The following is a 17,782-nucleotide window of genomic DNA, read 5'->3' as shown; positions in this document are numbered from 1 at the left end:
TCTCGCCATTCGCCTCGGTCTCCCAAAGTGCTGGGATTACAGGCTGAGTTACCGAGCTCGGTCAATTTTTTTTTGTATTCTTCAATCCTGGTGTATAAAAACACAACTGATTTTTGTCTGTTGGCCTTGTTTTCTGCAACCTTGCTGAATCTGTTAGTTCTAGTTGACTTCTTGTGAATTCCCTGGAATTTTCTATATACAGGATCATGTCTTATGTGAATAAAGATGGTTGTACTTCTTCCTTTCCAGTTTGGATTCCTTTTATTTATTTTCTTTGTCTAATTGCACTGGCCAGAAAAATGTTAAATAGCCATAGTGAAAGTGGACATCCTTGTCCTGATCCTGATCTTAGAGGGAACACTTTCTGTCTTTCACCATTGAGCATAACATTGACTATGGGTTTTTCATAAAGTCCCTTTATTATGTTGAGGAATTTTCTATTCCCAGTTCTCTAAGAGTTTTTGTTTTAATTATAATAGAATGTTGGATTTTGTCTAATGCTTTTTCTGTCAGTAGAGATGATTACATTTTCTTTCCCTTTGTCCTATTAATGTGACATACTACGTTGATTAATTTTCTTATGTTGATCCACTTTTGCATTCCTGGGGTAAATCCCATTTGGTTATTGTAATCTTTTTAATATGCTGTTGGATTTGATTTGCTAATATTTTGTGGAATATTTTTGCATCTGTATTCATGAGGGATATTGATCTATAATTTTCTTGTCTTTATCTGGCTCTGGTATCAGAGCAACACTGGCCTCATTGAGTGAGTTAGGAAGTGTTCCATCCTCTTCAATTTTTTCTGGAGAGTTTGAGAAGGATTGGTGTTAATTCTTCTTTGAATGTTTGGTAGAATTTACCAGTAAAATCATTTAGTCCAGGACTTTTCTTTGTTGGGAAGTGTTTGATTACTAATTCAATCTCTGTACTTGCTAAAGCTCTACTGATATATATATATATTTACTTACCTCTTGAGTCAGTTTAATTTTTATTTCAAGGAATTTGTGCATTTCTTCTAGGTTATCTAATTTATTGGCATACAATTTCTTCAGCGTATTCTCTTAAAATCCTTTTTGTTTTTCTTTTTCTTTCTGCATCATCAGTAAGGTAAAACAAACGTGTCTCACAGTGGTGTAATCCAGCTCACGTTCCCTATTAGAAAATGAAATCTTGAACTTGCTGAATTCTGCTCCACAATGATAGGAAGAGCTAATATTAAAGGATCAGGAAATGATTTCACTATGAATGCTTGGCTACCACAAGCTAGTTACACCACAAGCTAATAACTTCATGATGTCTCTTGCTTAAAACCCAAAAGGTTGCAAGGATTGAGAGGCGCAGCTGCCATGGTCTGTACTCATACTGAAAATCAAGATCAAGTGAGCGTTTGCCCTTCTGCTCCACGGGAGGTTTCTGTCCTCCTTGAGCTTGCCTCATGATGCCTGTGTTGCTGCTTGACAGGTATACCACCCCAAACTACCCACCAGGCACTGTTCTTGGAGCAGGTCACGCATGGCTTGGCATGAGAAGAGTGCCTTGGGGCTCTCCTGTACCTCATGCCCAGTCTTAACAGGTCAGTGAAGAAATGTAAGAGTACTGGTATCTCACTGGTGGCCTGCAAGGCCAGTGAGTCCTGCTCTGCCTCCTATTGGGGACAGGCACCTCTTTATTTCAGTAAAGTCAGCAGTAATGTCCCCGTGCCCATTCCTGTTTTGGTTACTTGCATTTTTTCTTTTCTCTGTCATTCTAGCTAATGATTTGTCAATTTTGCTCTTTTCAAAAAACCAGCTTTTGGTCTCACGTATTTTCTCTGCTGTTTTTCTGTTCTCTGGTCTGTGTATTTCCATTCCAGTCATATTATTTCCTTCCTTTTGGCTTTGGGTTGTCTGCTTCTTTTTCTCCAGTTCCTTAAAGTGTAAAGTTCAGTAGATTATTGATTTAAGATTTTTCTTGTTTACCGGAAGCGCAGCTCTGAGCATTGCTTTTATCGCATCATCTAAGTTTTCCATGCAGTGTTTTCATTTTCATTTGTCTCTAATTACTTTCTAATGTCCCTTGTGATTTCTTCTTCAACCCATTGACTGTTTAGTGTGTAAATTTCCACATATTTATAAATTTCCTGTGTTTTATTATTGATTTCTAACTTCATCCCATTGTGGCTGGAGAAAACACTTGGCATGAATCTATCTCTTTAAGCCTATGGAGATTTCTTTTGTGGCCTAACACATGGCCTATCCTGAAGGACGTCCCAACTGCAACTTGAGAAAAACATCTTCTATTGTTGAGTGGAATGTTCTGTATGTGTCTATTAAGTCTTCTATTTCCTTACTTAGCTTCTGTCTGGTGGCTCTATCTATTATTGAAAGGGGATATTGAAATCTCCAACTATTATTGCAGAACTGTCTTTCTCCCTTCAATTCTGCCAATTTGTGCTTCATGTACTTTAAAAGTTCGTTATTAGGTACACATGTTTATAATTATTATAGTTCTATTTTCTGTTGTATTAAAACTTTTATTAATAATGTTCTTCTTTATCTATTGTAATTGACTTAATGTCTATTTTGTCTGGTATTAGGAAAGCTATCTCCATTCTCTGCTTGTCATGATTTGCATGGAATATCTTTTTCCATCTTTTTACTTTCAACCTATTTGTGTCTTTGGATCTAAAATGAGTCTCTTGTACACAGCATATAGTTACATCACCTTTTAAAAATCTACTCTGCCAAGCCCTGTCTTTGAAGAGTTAAGTCATTTAAAGTAATTACTAATAGATATTTACTTTGGTCATTTTGTTGTTTTCTATACACCTTATTATTGTTTTATTTTGTATTTAGTTAATTTTTTATAGTGACACATTTGATTCTCCTCTTATTTCCTTCTGAATATATTTTGTAGATATTTTCTTTGTGGTTACCATGGGAATTATGCTCAACATCCTAAAGTCATGACAATATAATTTGAATTTATGCCAACTTAACTTCAGTATCATACAGCTCCTATACAGCTATTCTCCACTTTATTACTGATGTCACAAATTACATCTTTATACACTGTGAACCCAATAATGTAGATTAATAATTGTTTCTTATGCATTTGTCTTTCCAATCACGCAGAAAAAAAATGGAGTTACAAACAAAATTAAAATGCTAGCTTTTATAATTGCCTATCTTTACTGGAGATCTTTATTTCTTCATATGGCTTAAGTTACTGTCTAGAGTCCTTTCATTTCACACTAACTCTTCAGCATTTCTTGCACAGCAAGTCTAGTGGTAATAAACACCCTCGGCTTTTACTTATCTGGAAGTGTCTTAATTTCTCCCTCATTTTTGATAATAGTTTTGCCAGATAGGGAAATTTTCAGTTGGCAGTTTTTTTCTTTCTGCATTTTAATTATATCAACCTACTGCCTTCTGTGTACCAAGGTTTCTGATAAGTAATTAGCAATAATTATATTGAGGGTCCCTTGCTGCTAAGTTGCTTCTCACCTGCTGCTTTCAAGAGCCTTTTTGTCTCTCAACAGTTTGACTATAATGTATCTCAGTGTGGGTATTTTTCCAAGTTTACCCATTTGGAGTTTGTTGAGTTTCTCGGATTTGTAGAGTTGTGTCTTATATCAAATTTGGGAATTTTTCAGAATGATTTCTCCAAATATTATTTCTCTCTCTCTTCTCCTTCTGAGTTCCCACAAGGTGTATGCTGGAAAATTTGATTGTATTCCACAAGTTCCTTAAGTTCTGCTTACTTTTCTTCATTCTTTATACTTCCTCAAGCTCAACAACTTTAATCACCCTATCTTTAAGTTTCCTGATTCTTTCTTTGCCTGCTCAAATCTGCATTTGAATTCCTCTGAGTTTTTCAATTTAGTTATTATACTTTTCAACTCTAAGTTTTTGTTTTTTTTTTTTGAGTCAGTGTCTTGCTCTGTCTTCCAGGTTGGGCACAGTGGTACAATCATGGCTCTCTGCAGTCTCCACCTCCTAGACTCAGATGATTCTCCCTCCTTATGGTGAGGGGAAACTGGTCTGTACAGGTGATTATATTTTCAAAAAAACTGCCACAGCAATTGGTTACACATGATCTCCCAGAAGCTGCCTTTCCCCTGCCAAGAGGAAGTGCCTACCTGGCCTCCTCCTGAATTTGGACTGGTTTTTTTTTTTTTTGGAGTTGAGATCTCACTCTGTCACCCAGGCTGGAGTGTAGTGGCATAATCACAGCCTCCATCTCCTGGTCTCAGGCAATCTGTCTGCCTCAGCCTCCCAAGTAGCTGAGACTATAGGTGCTAGCCACCATGCCCAGCTAATTTTTTTTGTAGAGACAAGGTCTTGCTATGTTGCCCATGCTGGTTTCAAACTCTTAGGCTCAAGCAATCCTCCTGCCTCGGGCTCCCAAAGTCTGGGACTACAGGTGTGAGCCACTGTACCCAGCTGGACAGACTTTTTTGTCTGGCTTGATGAATAGACTATGGCAGAAGAGATGCCATGTAACTTCTGAGGCTGGACTATAAAGAGTGACATGGCTTCTGCCAGGTTCTTTTGCTTTGGAGATGGTACATTTAGAATTCAGCTTCATACTGGGAAGAAACCCAAACTAGCTTTCGTGGACCAATGAGAAGCTCACATGGAGAGAAACTGAGACCCCCAGGTAATAGCCAGCATCAGCCAGACACACGTGAGTAGGGTCTCTGTATAACTTCTGGAATCCAGCTGAGCCCAGGTGTGGTGGGGCAGGGACAAGCTATGCTGGCCATGCCTGCATGGACTCAACGTTCAAAACCTGGGAGTGCAATCCCTGGACACTCCACACCATGTGCGCTGGGGGAGCCACAAGAGACTGAAGGTAGGACATGAGTGTGAAGGGCACTGGCCATGCACCAAGGTATGGGGAAATTCTCACTTCTGTCAGAGCAAGAGGAAGGGAAGGCTGTAGAAGTGGGTTTACATGGAGTTTCACAAGTCTGCAAGAGGGAGACCACAGGGGCATGGGCCACAGTGGCAGCAGGAAGTGTCTGGAGCAGACTTGCCCTTCCTGAGTAGATGTCGGGTCTCAGGGAGATGGAGAGATTAGGGTGATACCCAAGCCTCTAGGTGAGTGGCAATTCCCTCATTAGGAAGCCATGAAAAATGAAAGAGAAAATTTGTCAAATATATGATCAGGTGTGGTGGCTATATTTAGGCCAGGTATGGTGGCTTATTCCTGCAATCCCAGCACTTTGAGAGGCTGAGGTGGGAGGATCACTTGAGACCAGGAGTTCAAGACCAGCCTAGGAAACATAGTGAGATCCTATCTCTACAAAATTAAAAAAAAAAAGAAAGAAAGAAAGAAAGAAAGGTTTAATACCTATGATATGTGGAGTGCTACAAGTCAACATAAAATTACCCAAGAAAAATCTGGCCAAGGACGTGAATAAGCAGTTCACAGAAAAAATTCAAATGGCCTATAAAGGCACAGTTTTAAAAAAAAACCCCAATATTTAGAGAAATGTAAACTAAGTTAATAATATACCCTTTTTGGGAACAGCTGGGAAAAAATTAAGAAAACTGAAGGTCTCAGCAGGGAGAGGTGGGGTGTGCTGCACCCCTCACCCACAATGGGAAGTGGCCAGTGATGGGGGTGAGAGGTGCCACCACTCTACATAGGAGTTTGATAGCATCAGCCCACATTTTAAATATATATGTGTTTTGAACCAGCAATTCTCATTACATCAGTTTGCATACACAGTTCAAATCCTACATAACAAAGGTCCCCAACTCCTGGGCCATGGACTGATACTGGTCTGTGACTTGTTAAAAACTGGGTCACACAGCAAATGAGCGGTGAGTGAGTGAGGCTTCATTTGTATTTACAGCTGCTACCCACTGCTCACATGACCACCTGAGCTCCGTCTTCTGTCAGATCAGCAGTGGCATCAGATACTCATAGGAGTGCAAACCCTATTGGGAACTGCGCATTTGAGGGATCTAGTTTGTATGCTCCTTATGAAAATTTAATGCCTGATGATCTGAGGTGGAGCCGAGGCGGTGAGGCATTGTGGAGTGGCCGCAAATAAACACTAACATTAGCAGTGAGATTTGACTACACAGAGGCCATCATAAATCAATTCTTTGCAAACTCATATCAAAACCCTATCAGTGAGTGACAAGTGAGTTGATGTATTTCAATTGTACAGTTGCATGTGGTGGCAGGCTTTTAGTCAGAATCTGACAATTATTTTTAGTTCACGAGTGGTCTGCCCATTATTTTATTTATCACTTCAATTCATGCCTCTTTCCCACACGGCGAACTTGTCTCAGTCACAGTTTTGGGAGGCACACAAGCTAACCCTAGCCCAAATTAGTAAAACAATAAACATAACTGGGGAACTTCTTTGAAAAGGGGGAAATATCCAATGATGAGTCAGCAGAAGACTCTAAGACTGCCAGCAAAAAGAAAGTTGCATTTAAAATAAAATACCAAGAGTCCTACTTAAATTATGGGTTCATTGCAACAGGTGATTCACATTCTCCAAGCCTGCTTTGTATAATATGTGGTAACCAGCTATCCATGAAATGGATAATCCAACGAAGCCATGAAATCTTCAAAACTACTTCACCACATGGAGACCAAGTACCCTGCATTAAAAGACAAGCCTCTGGGGTTTTTCCAAAGAAAAAAAAAAGGTGAATATGAAGAACAGAAGCCATCACTTCATCAAATGTGTCTGTACTAAGAGCATCATTCTTAGTGACTAACTGCATTGCTAATAAGAAGCCCTTTGCTATTGGTGAAGAGTTGACCCTGCCTGCTGCTAAGGACATTTGTCATGAACTTTTAGTAGAGGCTGCAGGTCAAAAGGTGGCATGTTATCCTCTTTTGGCTAGTACCATAAGTAGACAAACTGATGAAAAAGCAGAGGACATCGGGGCACAACTGTTACAATTAATGAGTCATGGTATGCAATCTAGGTTGACAGTCTACTGATGTTGAGAACAGGCGATGCTTGTTTTTGAGTGATATATTTTTCAGGAGGGTGTGCATGAGGATATGTTATGTGCACTTTTGTTGCCAACCAATACCACAGCTACAGAACTCAATTCATCTTTGAATGATCACATATCAGGAAAACTGAACTGGTTATTTTGTGTTAGTGTATGCATGGATGGAACGGTTGTCACGACTGGATGCCTTTCTGGTTACACTACTCGGGTCAAAGAGGTTGCTTCTGAATGTGAGTCCACGCACTGTGTCAATTATAGAGAAATGCTGGCTAGCCAGAAAATGTCACCTGGACTTAACGTTTTGTATGACATGATTAAAATGATCAACCATGTTAAAGTGCATGCCCTTAACTCATGTCTGTTCATGAAGTTCTGTGAGATGGACACAGAGCACACATGTCTTCTCTTATACACAGAAGTGAGATGGCTTCCTAAAGGCAAACCACTGGCCAGAATTTTTGAGTTTCAAGAGCCACTCCAGAGATTTCTTTTAGAAAAACAGTCACCACTGGCAGCACATTTGTGTGACACAGAATGGGCTGCAAAACTTGCTTACTTCTGTGACATGTTCAACCTTCTCAATGAATTCAATCTATCACTTCAGGGAGAATGACAACTGTGTTCAAGTCAGCAGATAAAGTGGCTCAATTATGGGAGTGACAAGTGAACATTGGATTTTGACATGTTTCAAACAGTAGCAGAGAGTTTGAAAGAGACTGAGCCAGGTCCTTCTTTCTCCTAGCTGGTGCATGATCACCTATTTCAGCTTCCAAGAGTTTGAGCATTACTTCCTAACCACAAAAGACCCCTGAACTGGAAAGGAATGGATCCATGACACATTTGTCAATAAGCCAGGTGAATCAACTTTGTGCTAGGAGAGGACCAACTGCTTGGGACTGCAAATGACAGAGGCCTAAAAAGTATGTTTGAGACAACTTCAAATCTCCATATATTCTGGATTTAAGTCAAGGTGAAAAATCCTGATTTTGCCACAAAAGCACTGAAAAGCCTGCTTCCATTTCCAGCATCCTCTCTTTGTGAAGCAGGATTTTCTGCAGTGACAGCAGCCAAAACGATTCCAGACTACACTGGACATAAGCAACATACTTTGGGTTTCACTGTCTCCATTACCCCCAGATGGGACCGTCTAGTTGCAGGAAAACAAACTCGGGCTCTCAATGATTCTGCATGATGGTGAGTTGCATTATTATTTCATTATATATTACAATATAATAACAGAAATAAGGTGCACATAAATGTAACATGCTTGAATCATCCTGAAACCCACCCTCCCACTCCCTGGTCCATGGAAAAATTGTCTTCCATGAAGCCAGTCCCTGATGCCAAAAAGGTTGGGTCCACTCCTATATACAAGTGGCCAATCAAGAGTTCAGGCTAATAGCTAATAGCACATTGCATGAGGAAGAAATTTCTGTATCTGTGCAAATTCATTTCTTTTCTGACCATAAAAACACTTTTTCACAGACTAGAGACAGCTGGGAAGTGAAGCGTATGGTCTCACTGTGGACTGGCCTGCTGTGGAGGCACTACTGTTTTCTACGTCTACAATCAAAGACCCCGTGCGTCCTAGTCGTCCTTTTTTCTTTTTTGATGGCATTCACACAAATTCCAATACACTACGAGTAATACATATATTTTGCTTTATTTTCATCTTAAATTCATACATGGAAATCTTATCAGAAGGCTTGACTACAGAGATAACTTACATAACAGTATTAGGGTTACAAAATAGTCAGTGCTCTGGCTTTTCATATGTAATAAAGATTATACCAACTCAATGGCTTACTTAAAAGTTTGTTAACTGAACACAAATATTTTATTGACAAACAAGAATTTAGATATTATAAAGGGGGAAAACAATTTTCACAGAAGTCTACTCTCTTAGTCTAAGGGATGAAGACTTTATTTCAAAGTTATACCAATAAGTAGTAAACAAATAGATCTTCTGGAAATAGCAGAGGTTTCAGACGAGCAAACATGAAAAGTAGAAAGTTAATATTTAGAGAGAAAATACTTCTAAGTGGAATGAAGAAAATCTATTTCCAAAGCCAGGAAAAAAGGTTGTGGGTCCTAAAAGATTTGCATGAAAAATAATTAGATACTCAAACGTTCTTAGGAAGGAACTGAAGGATATGGTTAGTGTATTTCAAACTTAAGAAAAACAAATGTGGTAGGGCATGGCGGTTTATACCTACAATCCCAGCTCTTAGGGAGGCTGAGTGTGAGGATTGCTTGAGGTCAGGAGTTCAAGACCAGCCCAGGCAACATAGCGAGATCTTGTCTTTACACAAAACTAAAAAAATTAGCTGAGCGTGGTGGTGCTTGCCTGTAGTCCCAGCTTGGGAGGTTAAGGAAGGAGGTCAAGGCTGTGGTGAGCTGTGATCATGCCAGTGCACTCCAGCCTGGGTGACAGAGTGAAAGACTATCTTCAAAAAACAAAAAACAGACCAAAAAATGCATTAAAATATCTGAAAACTGTGTCTCTTTTTGGTAAACACTAGACAGGATTTTAAACTACAAGCAAGGAAATGTATCAACTGGTTTGTGTTTAGGGGTTTATTACTATTATTATTATTTCTGAGTTGGAGTCTCACTCTGTCACCCAGACTGGAGTGCAGTGGCCGCTCCCGGCTACCGCAGCCTCGACCTCCTGGGCTCTGGCGATCCTTCCGCTTCAGCCTTCCAAGTAGCCGGAACTACAGGCATGCGCACCACGCCTGGCTGATTTTTTGATTTATTGTAGAGATGAGGTCTTGCTGCCCAGTCGGGTCTCGAATCCGCAGACTCAGGCAATCCACTCACCTCAGCCTCCCAAAGGCGTGGGATTACAGGCTGAGCCACCAAGCCCGGCTGCTTATTTTGTTTTTAAAGACAACACTCACCAGAAGGATATGTCTCTGCTCACAGAAGTAAGCATTTCTTCAGACTACTCCCGTTATCTCCAGAGTCACAGTGTGGCCCAGAAGGGACTCAGGCAGCCACCACCAGCTCTCACATCTCAGGCAGAGCCAAGGGCGAGTTCCAGGGTTTAGACAGTGCCTAGTGGCAGGCCTGTCTTCTAACCTAGAATCCTTTCCATTATCAATACCCTGGCCATTCCTGTCCCCAAAGGGTCAGCTCACTAGAGTTTTGGGCTTAAAATTTCTATTTTGGATTATCTGAAAATTTTCCCACAGAAAGAATTACTCTGAATGTGGATTCATTTAACATGGTTTCTAAAAACAAAAGTCCCTCAATGCTCACAGATGAAGAGGAACAAATGTAGCATTCACAAGCGGCATCATAAATTAGGCTTCCGACAGCTCAACTGTCGCCTTCTCTTGACATGTGCTTCCCAGGGCTCCTGTCTGCACCTCTTCACAAGCATCACTGTGAGAATCCAGAGTTGGAGCAGCCAAGTGAAGAAGGTGATGGGACAGGGACAGGACTGGGACTCCCACCCTGTGCCATGCCCCCACGAACTCTTCCACAGGGAAAAAGATAAATTAGATGTTACTTTTCATCTTGTTCAAACACTTCTGAGAACCAAGAGAAGAGCTAGTGGACATGCTCCTGTGATAAGAATTAATTAGAAAACAGTCCTGAAGTGTTACACAGCAGTCCCTCCTTGTCCTCACTTCATTGTCTATGGTTCAGCTATCACGGTCAGCTGAGGTTCAAGATATCAAATGGAAAATCCCAGAAACAAGCAATTGCTGAGTTTCAGATTGTGTGCCACTTGGAGCGGTGGATGAAGCTTCACACCGCCACGCTGTGGTGTCCAGCTGTGAATTCCTTAGGAGCCTTCTCAGCAATTGGGCCAACAGATTTTAAAAAGGATGATTATGGTACAATGAGATGTTCTGAGAGAAAGAGACCAGATTCACATATCTTTTTATTACAGTGTATTATTATAATTGTTCTACTTTATTATTATAGTTGTTAATCTCTTGCTGTGCCTAGTTTATAAATTAAACTTTATCAGAGCTGTGCATGTAGGTAGAGGAAGAAACATTGTACACCTAGTGTGATCTATGGTTTCAGGCATCCACTGAGGTCTTGGAATGTAGGGTGACTATACAGCTATTCAGACACCACGTTTCCAAAGACTACTGAATGATATAAGAAAACGCCTCACATTCTAATGCTTAGGGAAAAAAAGGCAGGATGCAGCAATATTCCAATTTATTAAACAAAGAAATAAACGATGCCTCCTACCATGAGTGAAAAGATGGGGGTGAAATACAAGAAATGTTAACAGGGATTGTTCTGGGCTGTGGAATCAGAGAGAGCGCCAACAAAGTCTTTCTGCAGACAGGAGGGAGGGTTGTGAAGAGGTCTGGAGCCCTCAAGCAGGCTCTCCTCCTAGGACGAGAATGAGGCTCTAGAGGAGGGTGCCAGGCCCACATAGGCATCTCTTCCCTCCACACTGTCTCTGGAGGAAGCAAAGGTGTCTTGAAATCAAATTAACTTGGTACCAGGGCAGCAGGATTCCACATCTGAGTTCTATTTAAGAACCTGATAGGAAAGATTCAGGTCATGAAGACAGACATTTTCCTGATTTCTTCTGAAGATGCAGGGGATGAACTTACCTGGAGGATGACTAGTATCTTCTCCACTGGTCATGCTCATATTGTCTGTTTCCTGCAACAAATCGACAGGAAAACACACAATGAATTAAATCTCTTTAATATGCAAACAAAACCCCTGTACATTTCTAAGTATGTATAAAAATAGCATGCTGAGCTGTATTTGGAGGACTGAACTTTATCCTCTTTTGAGTTGTGGCCACGTGTCACTAAAATTTTGTTCTATAATTATTCCATTAAAGTGGAAACAATTAATTAAGAGGTTGGGAAGGAAACAATGTCAAAATTGTTCCTCTTAACACCAGCTCCAGCCATCTGCGTGATTCCTAGATGTGTATTCTTGCTAATGACTTTTGGAAATGCAAATCCATATGCAGATGGCTCACTCTGTACATGGCGCCAAGTGCAGGAAGCCCACATGTGGCTGCTCTGTCTGCAGCGCGGCACAGAGCCTCCTCCTCGCCCATGGCACACTGGCCACTTTCTGCCTTTCTGATAGACTGGGAGCAGGGAGTAAAAGGGGAGTGGTTGTGCACATTTTTTAAATGACACTTTTCTTCCCATTTTCCCTGCCCTCAGCTTTATTATGGCAGATGGAAGCAGGCACCTGTCCTGTGCAGGGACTGATGCCCTCTGCGTCTCTCCTCTGGCCTTCTCCCGCTGCGGCCTTGGGTCTCTCATGCCCAGGAAGTATGAGGGCTCTGGGCTCTGGCAGAAGGTGTGACAGGAGAAGGTAACAGCCAAAGTGAGGTTCAGAGATTGCCATGGGCCTCCAGATCCTTGTTATCTCAGCCCCACCCTAGTATCACAGACACCAGATGTGGTTTATTGCCCTCAAGTCTCCCGCAGAATTGCCAAGTGACCCTCTGAAGAAATCCCAGGCAAATTGGTAACTACTGGCTGTGGAATTTAACACCTCATTTCTCACCATCAGTGCTGAGCACCAGCAAGGATGAGGTTAAAATGCCTCACTGGGAGCCTTTGTTCTGGGGTAGCTGAGCTAAGTTCTGGGCTTTGAAGCTGACCACTGGCTCACAGCTGCTCTGGCTCCCCACCTGCTCACAGGGTCAGGCCAGGCTCAGGCTCCAGAGAGCTGACAACTTTGGGGCATTTTTTAGTCATCTCATTAATACAAGGAAGTTTACCTATTGAACCTGTCCTGGAGATACTGACAACTTTCTACTTGAACTACCTTATTATCTCCAAGAAATAACAAAACAGAAGGACAAGGCGGGCAAAGCCCAGCAGACACCGTGCTGCCCCAAATTCAATCACGGTGATAAAAACTAAAAAGTCGACTGCCTGGTCTGAGAAAATATATTCCGGACTCTGTCCGTGTGTATGTATAACATGTATTTTATACTGAAATATCTGGAAATAGAAACACCCTTGTACCACCAATATCATTTTTGTGAACATTACTCCATGGAAGGCAAAATGCAAAAGAGATACACTATCCTTGCATGTGTGCTGTTTGCAAGAGTCTTTTAATTTCCCACTCTCATTCCTAAACCCTTAAATCTGCTACGAATTCAGCACTTAACATTTAAATTCTGCCCTTAATCTCAGTCTCCTAGAGCTATTTTCTGGCTCCAAATACTCACAGGAACTGTCATTCTTTGATTTTCATGTTATTGTTCTGATACAACCCAATAAAGTAGATGGCTTCCTCAAAGACCTATTTATAAAACAGGCACAGTCTTTAAGTGGTTTTAGGCCTAGCTGTTGAGGTCATTACAGTTTTATTGCTTCTCAGTGACCAGAACAGTAGAGGTAAAACAAGCTCCTGCAGGCGGTGCTCCCAGTATGGCAAACACTCCTTGGCAAACATTCCAAGTATTTCCTAGAACTCAAAGTGCTCCTGTGGGGAGCAAGAAGGAGACCCTACACTTGGAGGTCACACTACATGACCTGTATCCAGGTCCTGGAGAGAGCCACTCTCACGGTAAGTCCTTGGTAACGAGGAGTCCCATCGTGCACATCCATTGACTGGATGGTCACGGCACTGCACCTGCCTTTCTGCCACGACTCTGCACACCTCAGTGCTCCTGTTTGGGTCAGGATGAACTGCACATTCATTTTGACTACTTGGCTTTTTGTGTATGTCAATGGTGTTCTAAAGAAATGTGTCACTGGAAATGAAATGTGCATTAGGTAGCAGTTATAGATGGACGTATGGACTTGAAAGCAAAACATGGTCCTAACCCAGGCAAAGTAAGGACCAATGGAAGGCCCAAACTTCACATGTAAGTAGATCATTCATGTACCTAATACTGACTTATGTCCTACATCTTCAAAATAAGATATATATTTTTTAAAAAAGGAAAACACAGGGTGCGTCAGGAAGAGCTTGGCAAGTACGCTGAGTTCAATGTGAGGTGCTTTAGACCTTGTGGCAATGAAGACACTCAGGGATACTCAGAACGCTCTGGAATCTAAAGAGGTGGACTGAGCCCAGGGCCATCGGTCTCGTCTGTGGACTTGTTTCCTCAGGTCTGCTCCTGGGCTGTGCGCACAATGCATGGCAGTGGGTGCAGGGCATTGGAAAGTGGGGTGTGCAGTGTGGACACAGAGTCCAGGGCTCGGGGGGCTGAGTCCCGAGGGGGCAGAGAGCCAAGCGCTTCCCCAAGGGGGCTCTCCGCCATGGTCACTCACGAGTAGTGAGCTGGGGACATGCTCCAACACGCTTAGGCCTACGGGCCACAGATGCCACCCTGGGTTCTTTACCACAGGCTGAGCATCCCTTATCTGAAATACATGGGACACAAGTGCTTTGGATTTGACCTTTTTTGGATTTGGGATATTTTCTTTATACTTACAGGTTCAGTATCCCTAACAGAAAAGCTGCAATTCAGAAAGTTCTAAGGAACATTTCGTTTGAGTGTCCTATCAGTGCACAAAGTTCCAAATTTTGTAGCCTTTTGGATTTTGGACTTGGGATGCTCAACTTGTGTCCTATTGGTAGCTATAGTTTCAAGCAGAAAGGAGTAAGAAGAAAGCAATGCTGCTGCTCTGAGTACCTGCTGGTTCCTTCATATGCCCTCACTTTCCCTCGGTCCCTCCATCCCTGATCCTGGCCCTCTCGCCTCTCAGAACCTGCTGGCTGCTCCACTGCCTTCCTCTCTGGCACAGTCCTGGCGACTGCTGCCCCATCTATCTCCTGCCAGCCCCCGGTGTCCTGCCATCTCCATCTAATGCCATCTAATGCGTTCTGGCCATCCACTTGCACATTCCATCTCGGGCTCTCTCAGCCTCACCTTGGCCTGCCCAGGACAGTCAACACACCAGCAGGACCAGCAGGACCAGCAGTGACTCGGGGGACACGGGTCACTGCACAACCTGAGGGATCTGCTGTGGACCCACACACCAGGGCTGATGGTAAATACCCGCTACTGTGCCCCAAGGAAAGTCACTCAACTGCTTTAATTTGCATGAGAAGGAGACATTTCTGGATATGTGTAATCTTCTCTTCTCTGCTAACAGAATGTGAAGAAATCTAACTCTTTCTGCTTTCTATCAATCCAAGGAAGAGTGATTCTCCATGTCTAATTTAAACATGCCCCTGGGATCTCTGCCTACACACTCAGGACAAGAGCTGGCCTCCCTCCCGGCCCTCAGCCTGATGGCCTGGAGGCCCAAGGGAGATGCAGAGTTGCACTCCTGCAGGCCACCACCCAGCTTTGGTGTGTTTGCTTGCTTCATTTTTTCCAAAAAAAGCTGTACTAAGGTACAATTGACATTGTTTTCTTTTTCACAGAAAACCTCTTTAGAAAAAGAAAGCCCAACATGAATATTAAGAAAAACAGCAGAATTAAAGCCAGGACAGCAAGTGAGACGTCCTGGAAAAGGCTAAGATGTGGCGATGATCTCTCTGAGTGCTGGCTCTGTGGAGGCTGGGCCTGCAGGACGGGTACCAACTCCAAGGCCAGGGATGGGCCCAGAGGCTCAGTCGTCTGCCTAGACCAGGTCACTGGAGGAAGCAGGACTTGAGACAAAGCCTGCCTTTCTGAAGCTACTGCAGCAGGAGGAAATGAAAGAAACAAAGCAAGTCTGTAACTCTTACCACCCTAAGAGGCTTCAGACTTGATTGCCAGACAGGTGCTAAGACCAGGGCAGGCTGGCCACGGTCTTGATGGTGCTTCCATAAATAACACAGTTCTATTTCTCTTAAACTTCAATGTTACTATTCATTAATCTCTCACCCAACATGAGAAAAACAGATCAAACAACCCCAGAATCCCAGAGCTAGACTGTGGCTAGATGGCTGACGGGAAGGGCTGAGTGAGTGGTCTGCTGTGATGCGTCCAGTCAGTGGCGTCCTGATGACAGGCAACACACCAGCCCCTCTGCAGAGCTCACGCATCTCCACATGTCACCACCCGGGTTTTGGATTCTCTTGCATGCCTCCTCCCCATCTTCCTGAGACTAGGGGGAGGAAGACGGCAACCCCAAGCCTAAGATGGTACGAGGAGGTTCCATCTTCTCAAATGTGGCTGAGTGTAAACGAATGCCTGTGTGGGGCTGAAAAGGGAGACACCAGCCTGCTTGGTCAGGCAGCCTGCTCAACTCAGCTCGCCTTCCTCCTCAGGACGGGCCAGTGCCTTTCACTTCATCAGGGCGGTCTGGTGCTGAGAGCCATGCTGCTCATACTGCTAGGCGAGGTGTGGACGGACAGGGCCAGGCACTGCTTCACCTGCGATTTCACCCCTACTGTCAACACCAACATGCCCGGCAGCACCCAAGCTCAGTCATGGGCCATTGGCAGCTTCATGTGACACATGGTCAGGGGGGTAACAGGCAGAGTCTACATCCTACCACCTCCACTGCCATCACACGGTCAAGTGTCTCAGGCAGAGTCAACCCAGAGCCTGTATAAGGGCTAGACCCTCGGAGTCTGCCCACCTGACCTCTGCCTGGCTGTCCACCTGTAGGTATCTGGCAGCAGCTCCTGCCCTCCCATCAGGTCTACCCTTAAGTACCATTGTGTTGGAGAGACCATGAGCCAGGCAGGGGAGTGGAAGCTCCTTGGCCTAAATGCACCCATCCACACTCTTCTTTCTTTTGGAAGTCCCTCATCCGGTTCACTTGAGAAGGCCTGTCATCATCATAGAAGCAAAAGCCCAATTCCTGCATTCTTCCCATGTAGCCCAGGGCTTGTGCTGCCAGACAGAGGCAGACAAATCCCACAGGTCAGGGCTGAGTCCAGTGAGGACCCGGGGTAGGAGTTATGTTCTCTACATGTGTCCTCTGGGACTGACATGAGAGCAGGTTCTCAGCCAGCATGGAGACCTGAGTGTGAACACCAGGGGCTATGGGGGACCTCACACAGGAGGCCATGCTCACACAGGGTGGCAGCGATGGCCCTGCAGCACAGGCTTCACCTTGATTCTAGGGAAGTTTCCAATCCCTGCCACGGTCTCTGGATTTCCTGTTTGTTATTTAGTACAATAAACAGCAGAACCTTCTGAACTAAAAGCAATCGCAAATACACTTGCAACCATGCATCTCGTTACGCTGCACCAGCATAAATCCTCAGGCAATGTGGCTGGTAGTGCTGTGAAGTGACCGTTACACTACACAGTCCTAGATGGATTAAACACATTCAGCAAGGCCATCGGGCTGGGCAGTTTCTGCAGGTTAGGCCAGGTCAAGAACACGCTGCCAGCAGATGTAAACCTGAATGTACACAGCTTCTATCTCTCCCAGGAATGGGCATTTCAAAAATATTCATTATAAACTTTGGTCTACCCTGAACAATACAGTGGATTCCCAACTTCTATTACTTACAGAATCCCAGAGGAAAGGACTGGGTACTCAACCTCCATACAAGCTCCCACCAGAAACATCACAGCCCCAAATGCCAGCTGCACTAATGCCAAAGACTTGCTGTGTTTGGGTCAAAATTTGAGCAACTTTTGAAGTCTCTACACATTTTAAAGGTTGCAAAAGTAACATATATCATAAATTAAAAATACATGTGTATTTGAAAGGATAAAATTATAAATCGTAGGTGATTTCAAAGTCGACAAAGTTTGGCTCTCAAAACTGGAAGGCATTTGAGTATAAACCCTGGGGTGAGGTTCTCTATGTTATGGACTAAGTTCAGCATAATGCATGAGTTGAAACATCTGTGGGTATCACAGATGTAAGATGCTGAGGGTTGAGCTTATTCCTTACATCACGAGTAAGCCCTCACATCTATGATCCAAGCTGCAGA

At 43.3% G+C, this 17,782-nt stretch overlaps 1 protein-coding gene across 2 annotated transcripts in view; it reads right to left on the bottom strand.

Annotated features, from left to right (window-relative positions):
• Positions 1 to 9,811: 9,811 nt before the first annotated feature.
• Positions 9,812 to 17,782, bottom strand: part of FAM120B (family with sequence similarity 120B) — an 86,850-nt gene continuing 78,879 nt past the window's right edge. Inside the window, exons 10-11 of one of the 2 annotated variants that reach the window (XM_008067480.2) lie at positions 11,569 to 11,620; positions 9,812 to 11,494 (exon numbers count right to left, since the gene is read on the bottom strand). In XM_008067480.2, coding sequence (XP_008065671.1) covers positions 11,580 to 11,620 — 41 coding nt within the window. In that variant the 3' untranslated portion in view covers positions 9,812 to 11,494; positions 11,569 to 11,579. The remainder of the gene's footprint in view (positions 11,495 to 11,568; positions 11,621 to 17,782) is intronic. The other variant, XM_008067481.2, reaches the window with a different exon arrangement.

This window comes from Carlito syrichta, unplaced genomic scaffold (assembly GCF_000164805.1).
Source record: "Carlito syrichta isolate Samal-C Ts95f unplaced genomic scaffold, Tarsius_syrichta-2.0.1 Scaffold309642, whole genome shotgun sequence".
NCBI lineage: Eukaryota > Metazoa > Chordata > Mammalia > Primates > Tarsiidae > Carlito > Carlito syrichta.
This window is presented reverse-complemented; position numbering and strand designations above follow the sequence as displayed.